The sequence below is a fragment of the Perissodus microlepis genome, chromosome 19 (assembly GCF_051167445.1).
Source record: "Perissodus microlepis isolate ML-2025 ecotype Zambia chromosome 19, ASM5116744v1, whole genome shotgun sequence".
NCBI lineage: Eukaryota > Metazoa > Chordata > Actinopteri > Cichliformes > Cichlidae > Perissodus > Perissodus microlepis.
In genome coordinates this window covers 13,818,737-13,843,073 of record NC_140479.1, presented here as the reverse complement: position 1 = coordinate 13,843,073, position 24,337 = coordinate 13,818,737, and the positions used below count along the sequence as shown (strand labels likewise).

General features: G+C 38.4%; 1 protein-coding gene across 1 annotated transcript; it reads right to left on the bottom strand.

Annotated features, from left to right (window-relative positions):
• Positions 1-1,058: 1,058 nt before the first annotated feature.
• On the bottom strand, positions 1,059-23,681 carry LOC146365610 (uncharacterized). Its single transcript, XM_084915561.1, has 4 exons — positions 22,840-23,681; positions 22,435-22,717; positions 22,129-22,301; positions 1,059-1,428 (listed from the first exon to the last, which is right to left on the bottom strand). The coding sequence occupies exons 1-4, from the start codon at positions 23,211-23,213 to the stop codon at positions 1,059-1,061; spliced, it is 1,200 nt and encodes a 399-aa protein (XP_084771687.1). The 5' UTR covers positions 23,214-23,681.
• Between the last annotated feature and the right edge of the window lie 656 nt (positions 23,682-24,337).

The following is a 24,337-nucleotide window of genomic DNA, read 5'->3' as shown; positions in this document are numbered from 1 at the left end:
TTATAGCAGAGCTATTAACTAAGTAAGTGATTTTTTTTATGTTCAGAATCAAAGGTGCTGTCTATGCAAAATAATCACTGAAACTGTATAAATGGATAAAGTTAATTAAATATTGAACTACTTTGTATAGAGTTAAGTTTGTGCTAGTGTTTCTGAATTATGAGATCAGAGGGACTTTTATCCATAATTGCTTACTCTCAATTGTTTAGGCCCGGAATTATAAAAAAAAAAAATACTCTGATCTACTGTTTCAATTCCCGCTGATTTTATTTTCATCTGCACTTCAGGGAGTCACAATCACAGTGCCTTATTTCAGACTCACTGCTACACAGCTGTCTGTTTTTGACATAAAGGGATAGTAAAATGATGGAGCTGCAAATATTTGCAGGATTCAGTTTCATGAGAAATCTAACAAACAAGCTTGTTTCTTGTAATTTTGACCCTTTTAACTCACAATTGTGACCCATGCATAAACGTAGGAGAGGAAATTGTAAAACTAAGTGTTGGCATAATTATAATAATCTATACTAACATATTGCTCACAAATCCCTTTTGTAAAACATCCACCAAGTGAGTTCACAGAAGCACCATTCTGGAAAACCAGCATTTTTCAGCTTTGGTCACAGCCTGTAAAAAAAAAAAAAAAGAAAAAAAGATGAATCAGTATTATAATTCACTAGGTTATGTCTTCATTCTGACAAGAATCAGATCCACTTTAGCGTAAACCTCACAGAAAAATGATGGAGATACCTTATCCATCAATTCAAAGTGTCCCTTAACCTTGAGCATACAGCTATTAGTGATTGCTGTGATGACTCTTTCTTGATCCTCTTACTCTACTGTGGGTATAACACATTTTCTTCCTTGTGCTATGGCTAAATGTAATCGACATGTCTTATTTATTGCTAATAGATCTGAATGACTCTCTAAAGTCTGTCAAAAACTCACATGAACACAAACACTGTTGGATGGATGGAGGTGACTCCTTTGGAACTGTGAGTTGCATGTGCAGGGTTGTTTTTGGTGTTGTTTTGAGAACATCGCACATTCTGAGGAAACTAGTAATGTTTACTAGTTTCCTCATTCTCACATCCTGGCTCATCAGACATCTCGGGCAGTCCTGGAGTTGTCTCATCCTTACGCATGACACTTGGCAGAGGAGACAAGCGCTCTTGGAGGAAATTGGCCCTGTTTCTCACTGGGATACTGGCTGGAGATTTGAGCATGCACTTCATCTCTAGTGCCTCAGTCATTTCGCTCTGTGGCCTGTATGCATGCACCAAATCACCTCCCTGGGCTGTTAGCTGGAGCTCATCTGACACGGTGAACGAGTGTAATGACTCAAGGTTAAGAGCTCGCCTGCCAGGTGCAGCGATGAGTGTCAAAGCGTCAGATATCAGGTTTAAGGGCTCAGTTTCACCACCAGATCTGGAAAAAATCATTTGATTTTATTTTTTTCTGTGATGAATAGGGGGGGAGGTATTTACACTGAAGTGTGCTTCATATTTCAGGCATAATTCAAAAAGGGGGAATACATATCTGTAAGCCCTCAAATTGTCCAATAGGGTGAAATGTTACTGTAATAAATACTGTATACAATGATGCCACATATGTACTAATATTCTTTCGCAAGTTTTCTTTCACAACTGCTACAGTAAGCTTTATTGGAATTTTAATCTTGGAAAAGTAATTTTGCAGTTATCAGGTCAAATCATAATGCTAAATGAGAGAAAAATAAGCACATGAGAAGGAACAGTACAGTGAAGAGAATCTAAGATTTCCTTGAAGTTAATGAAAAACATTCACACTGGGAAATTGATGGTTTTATTGTATGCAGAATCTCTCAGAGCCTCAGGAAAGCACATCAGTCTTTCTTTCAAACTATGCATGAAATATGTACTTAGTCACAGTGATGTAACCATCTGTATTAGTGCATTTTGAAGCTTCAGTGTTAGCATTATACAGGTGCAGCTGTGGCTACAATGTAGCTTGCCATCACCAGTGTGTGAATATGTGTGTGAATGGGTGGATGACTGAATGTAGTGTAAAGTGCTTTGGGGTCCATAGGGACTAAGTAAAGTGCTATACAAATACAGGCCATTTACCCTGTGTTAAGACATACAACTGGAACGCAGATGTTTTTGACTGTAGAATAAGATGTCTTATTTTTCAGATAATTCTAATAAAAATACTCTATTTGGATCCAAAGGTCGAGTTCAGGAAAGTGACTTTACACCAGGCTTTAACATGCTTATTTCTGCATAAAATCAAACTGTTTTATGACAACATATACATGAAAGCACCATAAAGAACAAGTACAAAATAGGAGAGGAAAGTATTCAGAGCTTTAATTTTAGCTTAACTATAAATAACACATTGCATCTAATGAAGTATTGTCACAATCTTCAAACAACATGCTATCTTGAAACTGGTCTTTCTTTTTTCTTTTTTAAATTAACATGTGGTAAATGAACATTGTTTTTTCCATGATGTGCAAAACACAAGATTAAAAATGAAAAAAAGAGAGAAAATAGTTTCTTCATTTTTTTTCACGGTGAATTATTGTGTTTCTACATGTTGTACAAACTCTTCCACGAATGTTTCTAAACAGCAGGGATCTACAGGGATCTGCTTTATCTCATCTTTCATAGTCAGTACCATCTTCAGCACTAATAGAAATTTCAGAATCAGTGCTCACATTTCAGACAAATGTGAGAGCTCTCGAAGCTCAGTCTGATTTGGAACATTGAAAAAAATATATATATGCTTTTTGATACAATTTGTGCTGCGAGAATTATTTCTGTGTGAGAACTTTCAGAAATAAAAATATGAATTTGAGCGATCTTCTCTCTGGATTTTATTATACTTTTTACAGGTTTATTTTTTTATGCATCTTAGAGGATTTTTGCCCCAGTTTTTTTGGTTGAAGGAACTTCACCAACTGCAAACTTCATATTTAATGGCCGATCTGCAGGAAATTCACACCTTCATCAAAGCTGATGGATAGTTTGCCTAACTAAAGTTATGCTTTATGGTGTCTAACTTGAAGATTGCGGTTCAAGTCCAGTTGTAATTCTGAACCTTAAATTTTTTAACAATCATAACTTATCAATGAAATGGCATTGGAGCTCCCTGCTTCCTTGTAACTATCACAGTGATGTAGGTTGTGTAAAACGTTAGTTTTGGATCTCAGCTTGAGGTGCATTTTCTTCCAAAGATACAGTCTAACTGTTAAAACAGAATTTTAACTCAGACGTTCAGGGTTTAAATCCAAGTGGCGCTTCAGTAAGTCTTCACTGGAGAGAAATTTCACAGTATCATCAAAGCTGCTAGATAGCTCAGCTGGTTATCTCTCTGAAGTTTAGCCCTGAGCTTTGGGCATCAAGTATGGCTGGACGTCTGATTTACTGGACCTTTTTACTTGAAGGGTTGTTTTCTGTTTTTTTTAATTGCTTGTGTCACAGAACAGTTTTTTAAGTCAGCATAAGTCATGGTTGCATCTCAGTTTGGTAAACACTGCTAATGGACCTTTCCAAGTTTGCTAAGCTGCACTTTTGGAAGTCATGATTTTTTTCTTTCCTGTTATTATTCAGCCCGCTTTAATACAACATGACATTGTGTGACCATGTGTTTGTGTACATGGACATGCAATGTCAAATTGTTAGTGACAAGTGGCATGACTTTGTAATTAATGTATTTTAACAGGCAGTACATTTTGTATTTGCAGATAAATCGGGACTGTGTCAACCAAGAAAACCAAAGTGGCATCCATCGTATTTTCTAAAGACTGTTTAAAAGTATGTTTGCAAGGCTTTTTGTTTGTTAGTTTGGTTTTGCTGAAAGTTTGTTTTCACATTGTGTTGGCATATTTTCTCTTTCCAAGTTTTCCATTGTCTGAAGGAGTTAAGGTTTGCTTCCATGCTACCCATTTCCTAGTTCTTTACCTTTATGATGTCTTTGGTGCTGAAAAACAAAGAGGAACTTTAGAATAAACTCTTGAGCTGCCAAAATGATTTTTTTGTCATTTTTAAATTTAAACCATCTGATTTGGAAGCTCAGAACATTTGACTGTAAATCCTACCTTACCTAAAGGAATTACTTCTGTTTGAGAGCTACAAGAATAAAAAAAAAAAAGTATATCCTTTAGTAGTATTCTCTCTGGAACCATTTTTCCACTTTTTCCCCTTTTTTTGCTTTCATACATTTTGGAAAATTTATTCATAATGTAGTTTAGAGGAACACAGTGAAGAAAGTTCACAAAGTGAAGTGAAAACTTTGGATAGTTAGATGGGTAGATGGTTAGATGGATGGGTAGAATTTTATTTCAGACATGCAAATATAACTGAAATAACAAGAGAAAAAAGAAAAACAAAACTTTTCATGTATATATCTATGTCTACAAAATATGTGTGCTCGAAAAAGAGTAGGATGAAGTTTACACTTTTCCTGTTCCTACTCCCTTATTTCAAATTTCATTACTTAAAAATCCATATTCAGAATTCGACATTATATGATCCATACATGTTTAACTATACACAAGTCTACACTCATATACAACACATGAACATACACAAATAAAACGATTTTTAGCATGTAAACAACAACAAACTACATTTTTACATAAATGAAAAACCCTGTGGTTAACACCCGCTTAATCTGTGAGCTTTTTTTATATCTATATGACAAACAACTTAATGAACACTTAAAGCTTAGGGCACTCTTGCCTTGATCTATAAAAATTAGGACAAGGCTTCAATAGCAGGTCAGCCACTAATCAGAAGGTCGGTGGTTCGATCCCAGGCTGCCTCCTGGCTGCATGCCAAATATCCTTGGGCAAGATACTAACCCCATGTTTGCCTACTGGTGGTGGTCAGAGGGCCCGGTGGCACCTGTGTCCGGCAGCCTCGCCTCTGTCAGTGCGCCCCAGGGCAGCTGTGGCTACAATGTAGCTTGCTATCGCCAGTGTGTGAATGGGTGAATGACTGAATGTAGTGTAAAGCGCTTTGGGGTCCTTAAGGACTAGAAAAGCGCTATACAAATGCAGGCCATTTACCATATACCATTCAATAGAGCACGATGAGACAACTCTGAGTCACTTAGAAGAAGATTTCCTATATTCATGCAATTTATTATTTTTAAACAATTGTGTGAATTTTTGTATTGATGAACTTTTCTTCATTTCATCTGTACAGGTGTTCCACACACTAACGTCTGTGACACGGAGCAGATCTGTTGAGATCCATGATTAGGATTCAGTTACAGCTGTGATTTTTCACTTGTAATTACGACAGCTGTTACATCTTAAGTGTAAAATGAACACTCCTTCAATAGCATTTATTATTAGCGGTTTTAAAAAGTCAACCCCTTATTTAAAGCATAAAATTTACCTAAATATGCAGCCACTGAAACAACAACATTGGAGAGCTAACGTAATTTCAGTTTAGGTTTAGGTTGTACCCACCACTGCTTTTGCGACTGGTTTGCTGTACAGCTGTAACTATACATCTCAATAGTACACAACACTCCATCACTCAGAGTGGCAAATTTGAAGTAGATGCGACATTTGGGTGATATGCAAATGCATGAGAGCCAACCAGGTGGTGGCACTCAGTGTTGCTGCTTTGTGCGCTTGTCACTTTGCATTATTGGGTTTGACTGAAAAAAAAATGTCCTGTTGCTTTTACTTGCAAGTTCATTTTCTACTGCCAGTCTTTTTTTAAACTCATTTTATAAAAAATGAACACAATGCAACTGAAAAAAAAATTCTCCCAGAGAGATGGTGGTATGAGACAGAGATGAGTAAAGTAAAGAAATAAATAAATAAATCTATTTTCAGTTTAAGGATTGTTGCTGAAGACCAAACCAAAAGAGTGGCATTCAAGAGGTTTTTAGACTTTTAATTTTCACTCTCTGTGTGGTGAGCTTTAAGAAAAGAGGTTTGGGCTGAAAATAAGGCCCATGTTAACCACATGTTTGAATTTGAAGCTTCAGCTGTTTGAAGCTGAAGTTTTATTAGATTCTTTATCATCCAATATGCAACCAATTGCCTGAAAGTAGTAGTAGAAATAAATAGTATTAGTATAGTATACATGTAGGGTATGATAATAACATCAGTGCGGGGCATATTTGCCTACCTTATTTGGAACATGTAGCAATAGCTCATCATGTGAGATTTTTGTTGCTCACAGCAATACTACACTAAATATTTATATTTAAAAATGATAGAAAGCTTGAAATAACACAGTTAGCGCCACCACTATTCTCCTAGTTATTTAACTAAATTATTAGTCAGTGTGTAAGGGGCAGGGTGTGCTCAAAATACAGAACTCAGGACTCGGAAGTGGAATGGAAAAAAGCCTTTATTGCTGACTGTTCAACAAATTCAAAAACAAACCACTGTAAAAATGCTACTAGGGAAAATACAGTTCTAGGGAACAAGGAAACACAGAGCATGGCGCACACAGCTATGACTCCAAGACATGACAATAAACAGAGGGTGACACAGACAATAAATACTCATGAGAGAATGGGAAACAGGTGGGAGCGCAGATGACAACAACCAAGGGAAACAATACAAAAGAAGCAAAACTAAACACAGGATGAGGACTAGCACAATAAAACTGTAAGTTAGTTAAAACAAAATCACAGGCAAATGAAAACTAGACCAGCCATGAGAACAGAGAAGCATGTTAACCAAAACGAGGGATGGAATACAAACAATCTTTTCCGAGAACAGAATCCAAAAAGTAAAACAAAGAAGGCTTAAAGAAGAAACCATGAATACAGAGAGAAAATCAAGGCGAACCAGAACAAAGAACTAAACACTGAGGAATTACTACTAACTTGACACAGAAGGACGGAAGGCAAAACACAGAGACAGAACTAGACCAGACATGAGGGGCTCAAGAAATACGATCTAAACTGAAACCAAGAACAGAACTAGATGAGAAATAAAACCTTAGAATATCAACACACAGAGAAACTTGGAAATGCTGAAAGTAAACGTAACCCAGGTTTTTCGCTGGTGCATGACATTTACAACTGTTTGTTGGTCATTGAACATGCCACAGTGCTCCTTTTCCTTCTTGGGTGAACATGAACATAGGCTGAAAACCTTGGTATCTTTTTAATGCTATATGGCCTTTTTAAACCTTAATGAAGTTTTAGTGTAAATGTTGGGATTTTATTGACAAGGAAGGAAACTAAATGTGCATGCATGTTTAGGAGTGAGATTGTTTGCAGGTTGATTACTTGAGTGCAAGCAGGTTAGTGGCTAAGCTCACCTAGGTCTAGTGCTTTTATCCTGGAGGAGCTACTGCCAATCTCTATCCAGAAATTAGAAACTCATTTGTGATTAGATAAAGAAATTTGGAATTCTTTGTAATCTCTGTAATGAATAAATTCTTTGTAATAAATTACAATTTTGGGCCATTTTATTGTAGTGAACTTGAGAATACAAATAATTAGAGAAGTGTCCAAGGTCAGCAGCCCTGACTTACAAAAATTAAAGCTTTGGTGTAAGTACTATTGAGTTACATGAACAAAAATCAAGATACTAGGTCCTAATCCCAGAGATTCTAGCATACATTTACTGTATATTTTCTTTCATAGAATAGTGGTTAACACATCAGCATCATACACAAAAAGCAGGACAAGGGGGAGACACGAGTCCCTGGCACGGTTGATCACGAAGGGCATCCAGTATAAAAATCATATTTAATATGTCCATCTGCTGTGGCAGTCCCAGGTAAACTTGACTTCCTCTGTGACCTCACCACCACTATTACCCTGCTCTTAGTAGTGTGATTACACCATGTATGCAGCAATTAACACTTAACACAGTCAAAATAACTCTTAACAGTGAGAAACTTTAAAATGGTACTATTCACGAATATTAATATCCCCAGCATGTTTTAAACTGGGATCTAATGATTGCCTCTCACTCTTTTAGGTTCTAAGTTTGTATCAACACTGGAGGCAATTTGCACCTTCTTAAAACTAATCTGTGACAGAACTCCTGACAATAGCTGTGCAAGTTCTGAAATCTGTTAGTGTGTGAATTCTCATATTATCACCACTGTCACTTAAAACACCTTAACTGCTGTTCTGGCTTTGACAATCATTATGAGCAATCATTAACTTTCCCTCTCCGTTCTGGCCACAAATAGCACAGTGCCTTGGCAGAAGGCTGAATGACACATATTACATTGAAATGGATTCAGTGCACCCCCCCACAATCCTTTCTCCTGCAATACCTTCACTTTACAAAGCGAGGCTTCCACTTGCATGCGTTCAATCACAACACAAAAGTTTCTCGACACAGTAACGTGGCTCTCACTCGTGGTTGTTGTCTTGTCTTACACCTTTATCCTTTGTTTGTGTTGCTCCTTTAAACTTCCCCATCATTTTTCTTTGTCTCCAGTGCTCAGGAATAGTCCCCCTATATGTGGCTTCCAAGTTTAGCTCCGCCAGGCTCATTTGAAAGTCAAATGCTTGCCTTCACTTTTCCCACCACACTTCAAGAGCAGCAGCACAGTGGCTGAAAACACTTAATCAAGCCCCTGCCACAGTGCAGCAATCAGAGATAAGGGGGTAGGAATATGGGTCATCCTAGGCTCAGCTCTGAGCCTACCAAATGCCACCGGATGCACACTAATGAAGCCCCCACAGTTACTGTTGTTGTCTGGACTATGTTTCTGTCAGGTGTCTTGACCGAGGTTATCACACCACATCATGGAAAGCATATAAAAGGATGCAGGCAGGAAACTATATGTTTTATGGCAACTTAATGCATGTTGTGACATTACAAGAACTCATAAGTACAGAGAATGTGTATATTTATATTTATGTTAATGCAAACATGGAATGGTGAATTTATTAAATTAGAGGATTATGTGTAAACTCTTATTTTCCCAGTGCCATATTTTGTTTTCAGTCACACTGAAGTAAAAAAAATCAGAAAACACTAGTGTGAAAACACTAAAATTACGATCAATACTGGAATAGGTGGATTCTTATATTAAAAAATAAATAGCTAAACTCAGCAATTTGGCCTAACTGTGTATTTTATTATCAGCAGGAGACACAGTATAGAGTAAAAGACCAAACAGTTAACACCCCGATTAGGCCGAAATAATACCCAGCTGTAAGGAACTATTTATTCTCTCATCTGTCTTAGTGATGTATGCAAATTATAGCACTATAAACGTGGTCTGAGGAGTACAACAAAGGTGCTCTTGAGATGAGAGAGACATCTATTACTGAATCTTTTGGCGGCAGCAGGTAATACAAATAGAGTGTGTAGCTGTGGTAAACACTGATAAACACACATACAGTGCGAGAAACACTCTATAAACACTGCTTATATTCGTAAAGATGTCTTTCTGTTCGTGCTATTGGATTTTCACACATTTTATCTCTATGGAATGTTTTATTGAAATTTAAACATGCCAGTAAAATAAATAAAGGTGGTTATGAAGAAAGAAAATAAATGCTGGAATAAATGGACTGGGCTCACCTCTGACTGTGTTTTGTGCCCCTTTTGCATCCTTTCAATAAAATATTTTGCAGCTGTATTATTATTTTCAAAGCTTGTGGCTGATTGCTTCCAATACTGTACATTTTATTGTCATGTATATATTTTAAATTATTCACTCAATAAGTAACACACCTTATCTTGCTTTATCCAAGTCTAAGATATTCACTGTTAATTTATTTTATCATGTTTTGTGGTTACTTTCAGTTTCTAATTTCGCTCCTCTTGTACATTAGTTAGTGTTTTAAGAGGATGTATTCCTAGCTAAACTATGTAGCTTGATTATTAGTTTGTATTACGAAACTCAAAAATGTCATAAAGTAACTTGTCATATAATCATATATGTCATATAGTAACAAAGTGTAGAGAAATTGTGTGTTTTCAACCTTTTTTACCATTCTGACCATATCAATATTTGTAATGATTTTACAGTTAGGTACATACATATTTGGACAATGTCATTTTTAATTTTGACACTGTACATTACCACAGTGGGTTTGAAATCAGTGCAGACTTTCAGCGTTCTTAAAAAAAAGCTAGCTCAGCAACAACAAAAGGCTTTAAATACTTTTAGGAAAATAACATCTAGCCAAGACAAGAACATTTTTAAGGAGGTAGGCATATCATTGTTGAAGTATAGTTTTATCCTTTCTTCCTTCTCTCACCCCAACCAGTCAGAGCAGATGGCCGCCCCTCCCCTGAGCCTGGTTCTGCTGGAGGTTTCTTCCTGTTAAAAGGGAGTTTTTCCTTCCCACTGTTGCCAAAGTGCTTGCTCATAGGGGGTCATATGACTGTTGGGTTTTTCTCTGTATGTATTATTGTAGGGTCTACCTTACAATATAAAGTGCCTTGAGGCAACTGTTGTTGTGATTTGGCGCTATATAAATAAAATTGAATTGAATTGAATTGAAAAATACACAATCAACAGTCAATATACTGGTGCCCAAAATACTATATTCTTCAGTGGGTCTTTTAATTACCCTGTAATCTAAATGTGCATGTTTTTTAGTTACTGAAGACAAAATGAAGATAGAGAGACCCACAAACTAAAGCAGCTATAAGGCAAGGCAAGTTTAGGCAAGGCAAGTTTATTTGTATAGCACAATTCAACAACAAGGTGATTCAAAGTGCTTTACAGAGACATTAGAAACAAAAACAAATAAAAAGCATGATTTAAAATTGATTAAAACAAGCAGACAAACAAACTAACTAATTAACAAACAAACAAACAAAACAGTATATAAAATCAAAACAGATAAAATCAGAACAATAGATAAAATCAGTAGTTAAAATGTACGTTTTGAAATTTAAGCTTAAAAGTGTGGATTTGGTGCTTTATTCAAATGCAGCTGAGAACAGGTGAGTCTTCAACCTGGATTTAAATAAACTGAGTGTTTCAGCTGATCTGAGGCTTTCTGGGAGTTTGTTCCAGATATATGGAGCATAAAAGCTGAATGCAGCTTCTCCGTGTCTGGTTCTGACTCTGGGAACTGATAAAAGACCGGATCCAGATGACCTGAGGGACCTGGAAGGTTCATACTGGGTCAGGAGGTCACTGATGTATTTTGGTCCTAAACCATTCAGAGCTTTATAGACCAGCATCAGAACTTTAAAGTCTATCCTCTGACGGACAGGCAGCCAGCGTAAAGACCTCAGAACTGGACTGATGTGGTCCACTTTTTTGGTCTTAGTGAGGACTCGAGCAGCAGAGTTCTGAGTGAGCTGTAGTTGTCTGACTGATTTTTTTAGGTAGACCTGTAAAGATGCTGTTACAGTAATCAAGCCTGCTAAAGATGAATGCATGGACTAGTTTTTCCAGGTCCTGTTGAGACATCAGATCTTTTATCCTTGATATATTCTTGAGGTGATAGTAAGCTGATTTTGTTATTGTCTTAATGTGTTTTTCTAAGTTTAGGTCTGCATCCATCACTACACCCAAATTTCTCGCCTGGTTTGTGGTTTTTAGGTGTATAGATTGAAGTTCTCTGGTGACCTGTAATCGTTTTTCTTTGGCGCCAAAGACTATTACTTCAGTTTTGTTTTTGTTTAGCTGGAGAAAATTGTGGCACAACCAGTCATTAATTTCCTCAATGCATTTACCAAGAGCCTGTACAGGGCCTCGGTCTCCTGGTGACATTGTGATATATATTTGTGTGTCATCTGCATAGCTGTGATAGTTTATTTTGTTGTTCTTTATAATCTGTGCCAGTGGGAGCATGTAAATGTTAAACAGAAGGGGTCCCGAGATGGAACCTTGGGGAACTCCACATGTGATACTTGTCTGCTCAGATGTGAAGTTACCTATTGATACAAAGTATTTCCTGTTTTCTAAGTATGTTTTGAACCAGTTTAGTACAGTTCCTGAAAGACCTGCCCAGTTCTCCAGTCGTTTGAGTAACATGTTGTGGTCAACTGTATCAAATGCTGCACTGAGATCCAGTAAAACTAAGACTGACATTTTTCCACTGTCTGTGTTCAGAAATATGTCATTGAACACTTTGGTCAGAGCAGTTTCAGTGCTGTGGTTCTGTCTAAAACCTGACTGGAAGGCATCATAGCAGTTATTCTGTTTTAAAAAGTAATTGAGCTGTTGAGAAACTGCTTTTTCAATGATCTTACTTAAAAATGGGAGATTTGAGATCGGTCTGTAGTTGTTCATTTGTGTCTTGTCAAGATTGTCCTTTTTCAGTATAGGTTTTATTACAGCAGTTTTTAATGGTTCCGGAAACACACCTGACATTAAAGAAAAGTTGACGATCTGTAACAGGTCTGACTCTAAAGTCTTTGAGACCTTTTTGAAGAAACTTGTTGGCAGGACATCTAAACAGCAAGAGGAGGAGTTCAGTTGACCTAAGATGTCCTCCAGGTCTTTGCTGTTGATAGGGTGAAACTGTTTTATGGTGTTTAAACAGTTTTTCGGTGGACATAGTACATAGTCTGGATCTGCTGTTGATGTACCAATTGCTTGTCTAATCTTTTGGATTTTTTCTGTGAAGAATTTGGCAAAGTCATTGCAGGCCATGGTTGAATGAAGTTCAGCTGCCACTGGCACAGGAGGGTCTGTTAGCCTGTCAACTGTAGAAAATAAGACCCGAGCATTATGGCTGTTTTTGGTGATGATGTCAGAGAAGTAGGACCTCCTTGCACTCCTCAGTTGTAAATTATAATTGTGAAGTTTCTCTTTATAGATGTCATAATGAACCTGGAGGTTTGTTTTTCTCCATCTGCGCTCAGCTTTCCTACACTCTCTTTTTTCATTTTTCACTAGTGTGGAGTTTCTCCATGGAGACTTCTTCCTTCGAGAGATAACCTTCACCTTAATGGGAGCAATAGTGTCCATTACATTTAACATTTTTGCATTGAAGCTATTGATGAGCTCATTGACTGAACCTCTGGACAGGTCAGGTGTTAATGGGAAGACCTGGTTAAAGATCTCACTACTGTATTCAGTTATACACCGTTTTGTGATCACTGCTGTTGATATATTTGTGTGGGCTGAGATTTTACTTTCAAAGAAAACACAGTAATGATCAGACAGGCCCACATCAGACACAGTAATGTTTGAAATGCTCAGGCCCTTGGAGATCAGTAGGTCAAGAGTGTGGCCTCTGTTACATGCTGAGTCAGCCCAAAGTTGCCCAGAGTGTTAGTCAGGTCTTTAGTCCCTTTGTCCTGAGGGTTGTCGTCATGGATGTTAAAATCCCCAACAATAATTACACAGTCGAAATCAACACCGATCACAGAGAGCAGTTCACTGAGGTCATTAAAAAAGTCTGTGCAGTATTTGGGAGGCCTGTAAACACTAAGAAACACAACTTTGGATGGGGCCTTCAGCTGTAAAGCCACATATTCAAAAGACTGAAAACTTCCAGGAGATAGCTGCTTACATTGAAATGATTCATTAAATAAGACAGCAACCCCTCCTCCTCTCCTGCTCACCCTGGCCTCACTGATAAAACTGTAGTTAGGAGGGGTCGTCTCGATGAGAACAGCTCCACTATTAATTTGGTCCAACCAAGTTTCAGTTAAAAACATAAAATCAAGGCTGTGCTCAGTGATTAAATCATTAATTAAAAATGTTTTCCCAGCTAAAGATCTAACGTTTAATAAAGCCAACTTAAGTGTTTTAGAGGTATTACTTGTCCCCTCGTGTTTGTGAGCAGTCTGTGGCACACAAGGTATGTTTACTATGTTTAAAGATCTTTTAGAGTGCAGCTCTCTGTGTTTTGACCAGGCCACATGTCTCCTTCTGTCACCTAAAAGTACAGAGATTTTAAAACCTTCTAGTAAACAGGGTCCCAGCTTCTTCTGGGAAAAGTCACCACTGCCATAATCCTCGCAGCCCGGACCCTCCACACATCACACATCAGACTGCGGAGACAGAGCATGAAGGTGGTAAGGAGGAACTGCAGTAATGGTCTAGCAGAGCACGTCAAAGGTTCATGGGCTTATGAGTCCATGTGCATGGGTCATAGATGTTAGGCAGTCATTGACTGCATTCAAGTATTAAAACTAATCCTAATGTAATCTGCTGCCATAAGTAAATGCGACTTTATTGGGAATAAATATCCTGTTTAAGCAGGTTTTTGTGTGTTAGATGATGCTTGACCTGAGGAGAATGTGATGCAGCAGTGGTGGAGTAGAAGAAAGACATTATAAAAATATACCCACACAAACATTAAATGGTCATATATAGTTTGAAAAAACTATTTGGGATTGAATTGAATTAAAAGTAACTTATAAGGTGTACTACATATAGTACTGGTCTCTAGCCACATATGTAAAACAAGATGGTGTTGCGATATGTCAGCTTTAATAAACTGGGTATTGTGTATTTTTCTAAGTTCATGAGAATGAATCAATTTGTTTGAAGGTAATAGTTACACACTAATCAGTGTATATTTATACTTACTGTGACTTTAAAACTCAAAATCTGCACTTCAATCAAATCTTGATTGACTTGTTTAAAAAGTGTGGTGGTGTACAGAGGCAGAATGGCAAAATTAGCCATTGTTGAAATACTCGTGAAATTAACTTTTGATAATTATATTAGTTATTATCATGTAATCATAATCAATTATAGCCAAAATTTATCAGTGAACACATGACATGGCACGTTTCCTTCCCAGACAACAATATGCATTGAATGCAGTGCTGCTTAAATAAATTCAAAGCTTTTCCTTTTTATTATAAAAGGGACATTAAAGGCATCAGTTTGGCTTAACTGCTTTAGAAGCAGCTGTCAGAAATTGAGTATTAATGTCAGACACAGAGCCTTTTCATTCCTTTAGAATGACACAATGTGACAATACGGCATTAGCGTGGAATTAAAATAAGTATGCAGGGTGGCCTACATACAGAGTCTGGACCAGTGCTTCCTTTCCTTCTAATAGATAGAATGTATGTTCTTCCCGGATTGTACGGCATTAATAATATTTCTTCTTTGACATATTATATTCTTGGAGGTATAAAACTCCAATCATGACAATGGCCTGGTGTTTATTTTAGATGTCAGAGGAGCTGAAGCAGTAAAATCATCCCATGATAGCCTATAAAAATACAGCCAAAATTTTTTTCCTTTGCTTTTAGTGTAAAGTACACGTACATTCTGGAAATGCTCAAATTTAATGAACCATCCATTCAGAAAACAGATGGGGAACAGCTTGAGGTGTCAAGAAAAATATGTTCAATTTCAATATATCTCACTTGTTCGACTGTCAGTCTCCTGTCATTACTGCTTCAACTCAGAGAAATGTGTTTACATCTCTCCTTAGCTTTATCACGTAAACCAGTGGGTTTTTTTTTTGCAAGGCCTTGGATCCTATCTTCATCACTAAGAATGCTTTAAAACTTATGATGATTCAGTCTGCAGGTACAGAAAAATTTGTATATTCACTCTCATGATCTGATCAATTCTTACAGCCTCACAACACCATGCTTCCTTGCCCAAAAAGTGATAAGTTAAAATCGCATGTCCTGGCTCCTCAGGAGTTTTCACACTGCAAAGAAATTCACTTGGCCAAGCTGGATTGTTTAGTTGGCCACTTACAGTTACAAACCAGAGCTGAGTTATGTCAGTGTACTTCTTTTAAGTGCATTATTTCACTGTAAAATGTTATTTTTAGTAGGTGCACATCTCTCAGTAGTCTCAGCAGTCTTTGGACACATGAATTAGGAGAGTTTATCCCATTCTTTCTGCAGGTGATCTAGAGTTATGTGAAGGTTTCTGGGATTTTTGCTTGACGAGTCAATGAAACTCTTGATTTGTCCAAAAATTCATCATTGCTTATGAGTTTGCTTTGTGTGAACTGTTAAAGTTGAACATTAAAATGGCATTCTAATGCCACCACCATGTGTCGTCACAGGATTGATACGATGATGACAGGGCTGGCCCGGGCATTTTGACTAGAGACCGGCCCACCAGGTATTACAGGAAAAAGTCTTTGAATGAAAATAAACGCTGTTGTGACAGTGATGTACACCGTCTTGTTGGTATATGTATCTAATAAACTTAAAACTACATCATCCTCCCTATTCTGGTATTCTAAACAATACTTAGCCGAAACCCAAAGACTGCTTGGTCGAGTTAACCTCCTGAACTATCTACAACACATGGAGGAAACCTGAAATTAAGACAGAGAAGACTAGAGGTGAGACATGATCATTACCGAATATTAAAAATAATAAATGACAGATTTAAAGATATTTTCATAAACTATTCATTTACCACATCAATAAACAGCATGGCAGGGCAAAATATTTTTTCTAACATGGCAACCTTTAAAAAGTGAAAGGAGACAGAAAGACAGGTGAGAAAGAATAAAACTTAACTGACTTTTTGATGGCATTTTACACAGTACTGGTACAGAATCTAGAAAACGTGGGAAAATACTGGCATCATATACAGTACTTATTTTCTGAGGAAATTATGATGGGACCCTGAAAAAAATTACTATGTACAATAATGGATTTCTTTACATCACATGAATTCATTTGTTGTAAGATTCAGATAATTATTATGTTGAAAGCGAGACATTTTAAATGAGAATAAGGAAAAAAAAGTATTTCTTTGTGCCCTCCTTTCCCTGTTAATGCCCTACCTGGCCCCCTGGCAAAATTTTGCTAGACCCGCCCCTGCACAGTTACCAGCTGTCAGCGTAAAAAAGGATCCTGGTGTTATTTCTCAGAAACAGTTCATAACTTCCCTTCAACTCATTCATGTCACCTAAAAGGTAACCCTATTACTCCATCATCTGTTCAGCTCTGATGATTCAGTAAGGACATCTCCTGGTTTCATCTTCATGTTTCCCTCTCACCACATATCCAAACCGATATCATGACCAGCAGCTTTTACAGCTGTGGCTCCAGCAAACATCAGCTGATACTAGAAATTAATATTAAATAAATTCTAACAACAGCTGATCAAGCTTAAACGTGCTGCTGTTGTTTAATGTCACATCCGCTGCTTTCTTCTTTCTGGCGCAAAGTGAGCAATAAACAAACAAGAAAGACAGGACTTGGGACAGAAAAGCCGATCAGCTGATCATTGATCAGTTTCATGATTGAAATAACAACAGGGGAGGGAGGGGGAGAGAATGAGAGAAGAAGAAACATTTGTGCAGCATAAAGACACAGAATAACTCCAGCTTTGTGTCTTTTTCATTCTAGCTGAAGTACGGGACAAATCGCGTTCCTTTTCAGGTCAATATGAAACACATAATATTTTCTCTGAATACCAGACCATTCCATTTTTTACGGGACAGTTGGCAACTCTAATAATTAACCTTATGAATAAAATAAAGTTCACCATCAATAACATCATAGCACCCACCCAGCTGTATAGAAACTCTGTCATGCTAGCTAGTATACAGTACAAGTTATTGTAACTGACTGTAAAAAGTCAGCACAACGAAAATAAACTACACCTAAACTTGGTTTATATCTGACCCAGATAGACTGCAGGTCATAACTTCTCACCTGAAGTTCAGTTCCCCTGATACTCGGACCGGCCTCACCTGCTGGCCTCCACCACTTGCTAATGTTACTGAATCTGTGGAAGCTCCGCAATAGCCACCACCAAACAACTGAGTTATTTTTACACATCTGCCAGCATCTGGCCAATCCACCACCTTTCAGTTTTTATACCGTTACGAAAAAAAAAAAAAGAAGAAAAAAAACATCGGCCCATAAAAACGAAAAATCACCATCGGCTCACCTGGCAAATGCCTGGTATGCCCGATGGCCAGTCCAGCTATGGATGATGATAAACATCATTTATATTAATAATTTATATTAGGATCAGGTTGAGTTAGACTACTAGTTGACCGCCAATTCCAAAACAATGAGTCATATTTAATAATGTTATTATGACAAAAAGAACTCACAGAACTTGCAGAGAAAAGATCAACAGAAATGCTGATATGCGCTGCTTACATCAACACAGGAAACGTATCAGTGATTGTGTTCTGCAACAGATGAAGCAGTGAAACAGTCATTGTATGCAGATAGACAAATATGAGGTAAATAGTTGGGTCAAAGGAGCTTGCAAAGAAATAGTTGGGTGTTTGCTTGCTTGACTATAATCAAATAAATTATGAAATATGCTGCTGCAAGGGAAATATTTTTTTTCTTTCTTTGATTTCTAAAGGCTGAACCCTCCCTTTGCTGACACTGGACACTAAATTTAATAGTTCAGCAGAGATTTATAGTTGGAAAACATTTTGAACAGGGACGTATTCAAAAGGCACTCAATGGGAGACTGCAATCCTGCAAAACTCACTTTGCTGAAAGCAAATCCCAGAGCATGCATTCATTCTGCACCTTGTACACATATAATGTAGTGGTCACACACGTTTCAAGACTTTTTACCTTCAAGTGAGGAAATAAAAAACAGGGAAAAAAAAGTCTAATTTGGCACGATCTTGTTAAGAGTGAATCTTCATTCATATTTCATACTAAAGGGTTAGTAAAAACAAACTCTGTGTTTAAAGTGTTTACAGTGAGGCAGATGATCCCTACTATTTTTTTGTAAAGGAGGTAAATCAGCTCTCTTTTTCAAAAAAAAAAAACAACAACATCCTTATACTTTGTCTTTCTGAATATTCTTTGCAAAAAATGTAAACACTGTGCCACATTTTTTAGAAGGCACCAGCCCCTGGCCTCTGGCAGAATAAATGTATTTAGCATACCCTATTTGGGATTTTTCTTAATTTAACTGACCTTCTCTGTATTTGCCACATTTAATCAAATCTCAGATATGTACTTTGAATTATAAAGCTGGAGAATAAAAACTGGATAGGTCATGAAGTAATAGCAGCATGTGTGAGTCAGTCTGTAGAATGTAGAAAAGTTTGAAACCAGTTAATAATTCTTAGAATTGGAATATATCTTACATCTTCTCAGAGTATTGTATTCCATGTACAACTGCATGAAGTGGTCTGTGAAAATGCCAAGAACAGTGGGCTCAAAGACAAAGAGCTACCACACAGTGTATCTGAATACATTTCTATGATTTTGCTTCTGAGGGCTATTCAAGGAGGAATGTGCTTCTCTGCTTCTCCCCTCATGCTTCTTTCTATGCTTGTTAACCACTGTAGGACATCCATTAGAGTGTGCAGCCCTATAGAGAAGCTTTGGATCCAAACTCAATTGCTGTGCAAGTGAAAATATATCTGCTTCAGAACAAATGGTGGGTGACGTCCCCTGCTTCGACTTTGAGGTCATGCCCCAGGGTGCTGTTGTGCTCTGACGTAGGCCGAAGAGTGCAATGGACAAACACATTTTTGCACCATCACTCCTGTTGCAAATTCAAAATGCTTCATGTGTGTCATCTTTGACAGTGGAAGTAGTAGTTAATGTCCTACTACTGAACCTTTTCCCCCATTTCTAACATATATCCTATAACGGAAAACTGATCATATTGATTGGTGTTTTGTTTCTAAGAGCAATGCATAACATACATTACCATTCTGACCGACTAGGAGGCAAAGCAGATTTAAATGTCAGCGGGGGTACCTTAGTGTAGGTGAGCATCAGTGAGGTGATTATAGAAGCTGGTAATAATTTGCAAAATCATATATCCATGAATACTAAAGGAGAAAAGGTGTAGAGTAACATTTTCTATTTCACAGGGGAGGAACTTTAAGGTCTTGGAGTCCATAAATTGTAGTGCAGCGCTTTGCCCTCATACAACAATATTACAAGAAAAGTGGTGCTTCACAAAATCCTGCTAATTGTTTTGCATTGAAAAAATGTTTTGTGATACTGCTAAAAAAGTATGACCCATGGGTAAAAGGCCTTAAAAGCTAAATAACATTACAAACTCTTTAACATCAAAATATACTTGAAGTAACAAAGTAGCAGGATTCATTATGCAGTCATACACATGGACATAACTGTTGTTTCATTGTGTATTAGTGAGAGCAGGTTTCTTCCACAATGTTAGGCTAAAATGGTAAGAACCTGTAACACCACAATCTGAAGGACATGAGTGTGGAATAGGCTGTTCATGGGTTTTAGATGTGAAATGGAGCAATTAAATTATTGAACTGGATTCTGGAGTGAATATGAAGCAGGAATAATGTGTTCCCTGCATCAAATCCTTGCTGATGGGTTTCATACTGTACAGTGACAAGAAACTGCTGCATCATTTAAGCATGTATACAGTGATTTGCAATAATCTTATATATATAGATATGGATTAGGTTTGCACTTGTTTGGGATAAAACAGATATTTCCAATATCAGTATAGCAGGACTCCTGACATGCTTGTTTAGATTGAGTTTGATCAAAGATAATGCCCAGGTTTCTCGCAAATTGCCTAAATTAGCCAAAATGGGGAGTGAGAGTGTTAGAAACATAATCATGATTAGTAAAAAGTACTTTATTTGTATTTAGTTAATTTGCAAGAAATTGGAAGTCATCTAGTCCTTGATGGCAGTAATGGAGGAATTCACAGAGTAAATGAGACATGCAGCTGGCAGCCATCAGGATAGCAATGTTAGGGTACTTTCTTAAAAATGCAGGTCACATGGGGCAAGTGGCAATAGATATCTACTAAACAAAATATGTCCAAGGACAGAACTGTGTGTTGCTCCACATGTCAGTTAATGAAGCAAAAATGTCAAAAGCAACTCTATTTAATAAGCAGAATGAGAGCCATATGAATTCCGTTCCACCTGGGCCAACTACCTTTTCTATTTCTTGGAGAGGTAGAAAATTGTATGATCAGCTTTGTCAAATCATGCAGACAGGTCAAGTTGGATAAAAAAAAACAAAAAAAAAAAACAAGTATAACCTGCAACTGTACTAATGGGGAAAAAAAAAAAAAAAAAAAAAAGGCAATGTTTTTTTTTTCTTTTGTTGAAAACAAAAAAAAAAAAAAAAAAAAAAAAAAAAAAAGACCAGTCATGACTGCTTTATTCAATCTGCACATAAATCTTGTCATGGTTCTCAAGATCTGGAGAGGTCGTGGCGTGTGTATCTTTTGTCTTAGCCTCTCCCACCAGGGCGGAACTGGACCTTGATTCCCCGCCTCTGAACCCGCCCTGAACACACACCTGTGGCTCATTCACACTGATCCTGGCAGACTACTTACAGTTTTTCTCAAATGCTAAAACGCATGTCACAAACGTTACCACCAGGTCCCCCAATGTCCAAACACAACACCCTTCTCTAAAGCTACATAAACACAACCACACCTTCCCACTGCAAAACTCAAACTCCCACACCAAGAGAGCAGCTCGAAGCTGTCAAAACTGTAAACACTATACACAGCATTACACACTACAGCAAAACAATTGAAAACACAATGCTCAATTTGTGAGAAGGTTCTTTGGTTCATAACTGCCAATGCATATTTTTATAAACTGTACAGTAACGGATCGTCATAGAACCCTGCAGAGGATTAGGCATTTGATTTGTGAGTTTCACATGAAGACTATAAATCTATAAAAACATCCTGCATGTACGTACACTACTGTAACACAACTCAATGCAAAAACAGAATCTATCGCACACAACAGTACTCTCGGAAACATGATCAGGGTGTGAAGTCTTTTTTATTGTCTACACAGTCTTTTTACAGTATTACACACAGTCACTGTGCGGCATCATGTCGCCGAGCTGCATTGGGCCACATCACCTCATCCACATCACAGGCTATATTGTCCCTTGCTAGGCACCGCGGGAAAAACGCCCTGGAATGGCGAATCCATCCCTGGAAGGCCTCCACTGGGATGTCAGCACAGGCCAGCTCCATTGCCCGTACGAGGTTCTCTCTTGTGTATGGCTGTCTGTCATACACCTTCCATCTCCATGATGAGAGAACTCCTCTATAGGGTTCAGGAAAGGGGAGTAGGGTGGCAGACAGACGTTTAAAAAGTGGTCACTGTTGGTGGTGAACCACTCTCTGATTTGGTGTGTCTTGTGGAAGCGGACGTTGTCCCAAATGATCACATACATGTGATGTGCTAGCCTAGGATGGTGTTGTTGACGGTCCAGGAGGATGTCTTTTAGCTCCTCTAGGAAGGTGAGGAGACATTGGGTGTTGTAAGACCCAAGGACAGCATGCCGGTGGACAAGCCCCTCCGTACCCATAGCTGCACAAAGAGTAATATAACCCCCCCCGTTGGCCAGGAACCTCAGTGATGGCTCTTTGGCCAATGATGTTACGGCCTCTTCGCCTTCGTTTCTGGAGGTTGAAGCCAGCCTCATCCAGGAAGAGGTACTCATGGGGTCTGGCCATCGCGTCCAACTGCATTATCCTCTGTGAACATGGAAAAGCGTACAGGTGTTCAGAACGGTCAATCAGGTAGCACAGTATTGTCCAGAAGTAATGTAGGCCACTAAGCAACACAGTATGTCCACTAACTGTACTGTGGACATGGATGTATACGTACTTGCACATACTCGTAACGTTGTTCTATGTGTCGCGCAGAGTTGCGCTCAAAGGGAACCCTGTAGACCTGTTTCATCCTCATCTGTTGGCGCCGGAGAACTCTGTCTATTGTGGACACGCTGACAGCATCAATGTTCTCAAAGTTTACATTATCTGCAATGACTTTGTCTCTGATCTCTCGGAGTCTAATGCAGTTGTTCTCACGGACCATATCTGCAATGAGGGTTTCTTGTGCCGCTGTGAATATGGCAACCCTCCCACCTCTATGTGGCATCCTTTCAGCTCTAAAGAAAGAAACATGTGTTGTCAATTGACTGATTTATATGTAAAACTACATGTAAAGTAACAGACCACTTTCACAGGCCTGTAAAACTAGTATGACAAAGAAAGCAATAGCGTACTATACCTGTTGTGTTGTCTAAATGCCTTGATAATGGTGGCCACGGTGAACCTACTCAGGTTTGGATGTACTCTTCGTCCCGCTTCAGCCATTGTCATGCCATGGCCAATGACATGATCAATTACTGTTGCTCGCATATCATCTGTTATGATGGTGCGAGGTTGTCTTCTTCTCCCACCTGGACCTTCTTCTCTCTCTTGTTGGCCTCCTTCTCTTCCTCCTCTACTCCGAACTCCTCTTCTTCTTAGGCCTTCACCTCTTCCTCCTCTGATCTCAACCCCTCCTCCTCTGATCTCAACCCCTCCTCCTCTGATCTCAACCCCTCCTCCTCTTTGGCCTGCAGCTCTTCTCCTTCCGCACGCTCGAATGCCTTCATCCATTGTGATTGTTTGGCATCTTCACCAAACTATGCTTTTATAGGTGGGGTCACATCATTAGCAACAGGTGTCTTCAATTTTGAGTCGTTGTGTGTAGTGACTGACGCCAGGTGTGTTCCCTGTGTTCAAAGATTGGTGACTGTGGCAAGCATTTTGCATCACATGGGCTTTCATTTGAGAATATGAGCAGAGTTGTTTTGCAACATGTGTTTTAGCAAGGAAAAATGTGTTTAGATTTATGAGTACAGAGGGTTGTGTTTTGTGAATTGTGTCTTCATGTGACATGTGTTTATGGTACTGGAATATGGTGGCTACATTTAGTAAATGTGTTTAGACTACTGGTCATTTGGGTTACAGGATTGGCTTTTGTGTTTTAACGTTTGAGAAAAACTGTAAGACGGCAAGAGAGGCTGCTTCCTCGCTGGATCGTCACACTACCTAGCGTCAGTGTAGCCTAGCCTATGAAAGTGTTCCTTTGATCTCCTAGAGTTTCCTCCTGACATTGTTTTTTCTCTGTGTACAGGCCTTCTAGACTCCCCGCCCGTCTTCCCTGCCGTCTGGATTTCTGTGGATGTGTGTGAGTGAGCGTGAGCTTTTGGTGTGGACATTTGGAGTGAGTTACGGATCAAGTTGCAGAAGAGCGTGTGCGTACCCCCGTCTTGGACCTTCCCTTCGGACCCCGCCCTACTCCCTGGAGCCCCATGTTATCTGTTCCACTGTATATATGTATATATTCTCACTTGGTGTCACATTGCAAATAAACCCTCACCTTCTCTCTAAACTTCAGAGTCCTGCGAGTGAGTCCTCTGCCTACTAATCTGTGACAAATCTAAATGATGTTCATTATTGCTTTTTGTGTAGGACTTAATGTAAATGTGAATAGTTTTCTTGCAGTTTAATTGATTTTGAATAGCAGATATTTTATTGAACTCCATGGAGGAGAGAAGTCTGTATCATGAGGGGGTAAAGTGGACTATTGTCTCAGGTGAAGAAAACTTCAGAGAATGACCCGCCTACATACTCAAGTTCAAGCAGACCTTCAGCACTGACATGGGAAGAGAGGAGAACAAAACAAGCAGAATATAAAGATTTCCACAGCACTTGACCCTGGGTTTAAGGACCTCAAG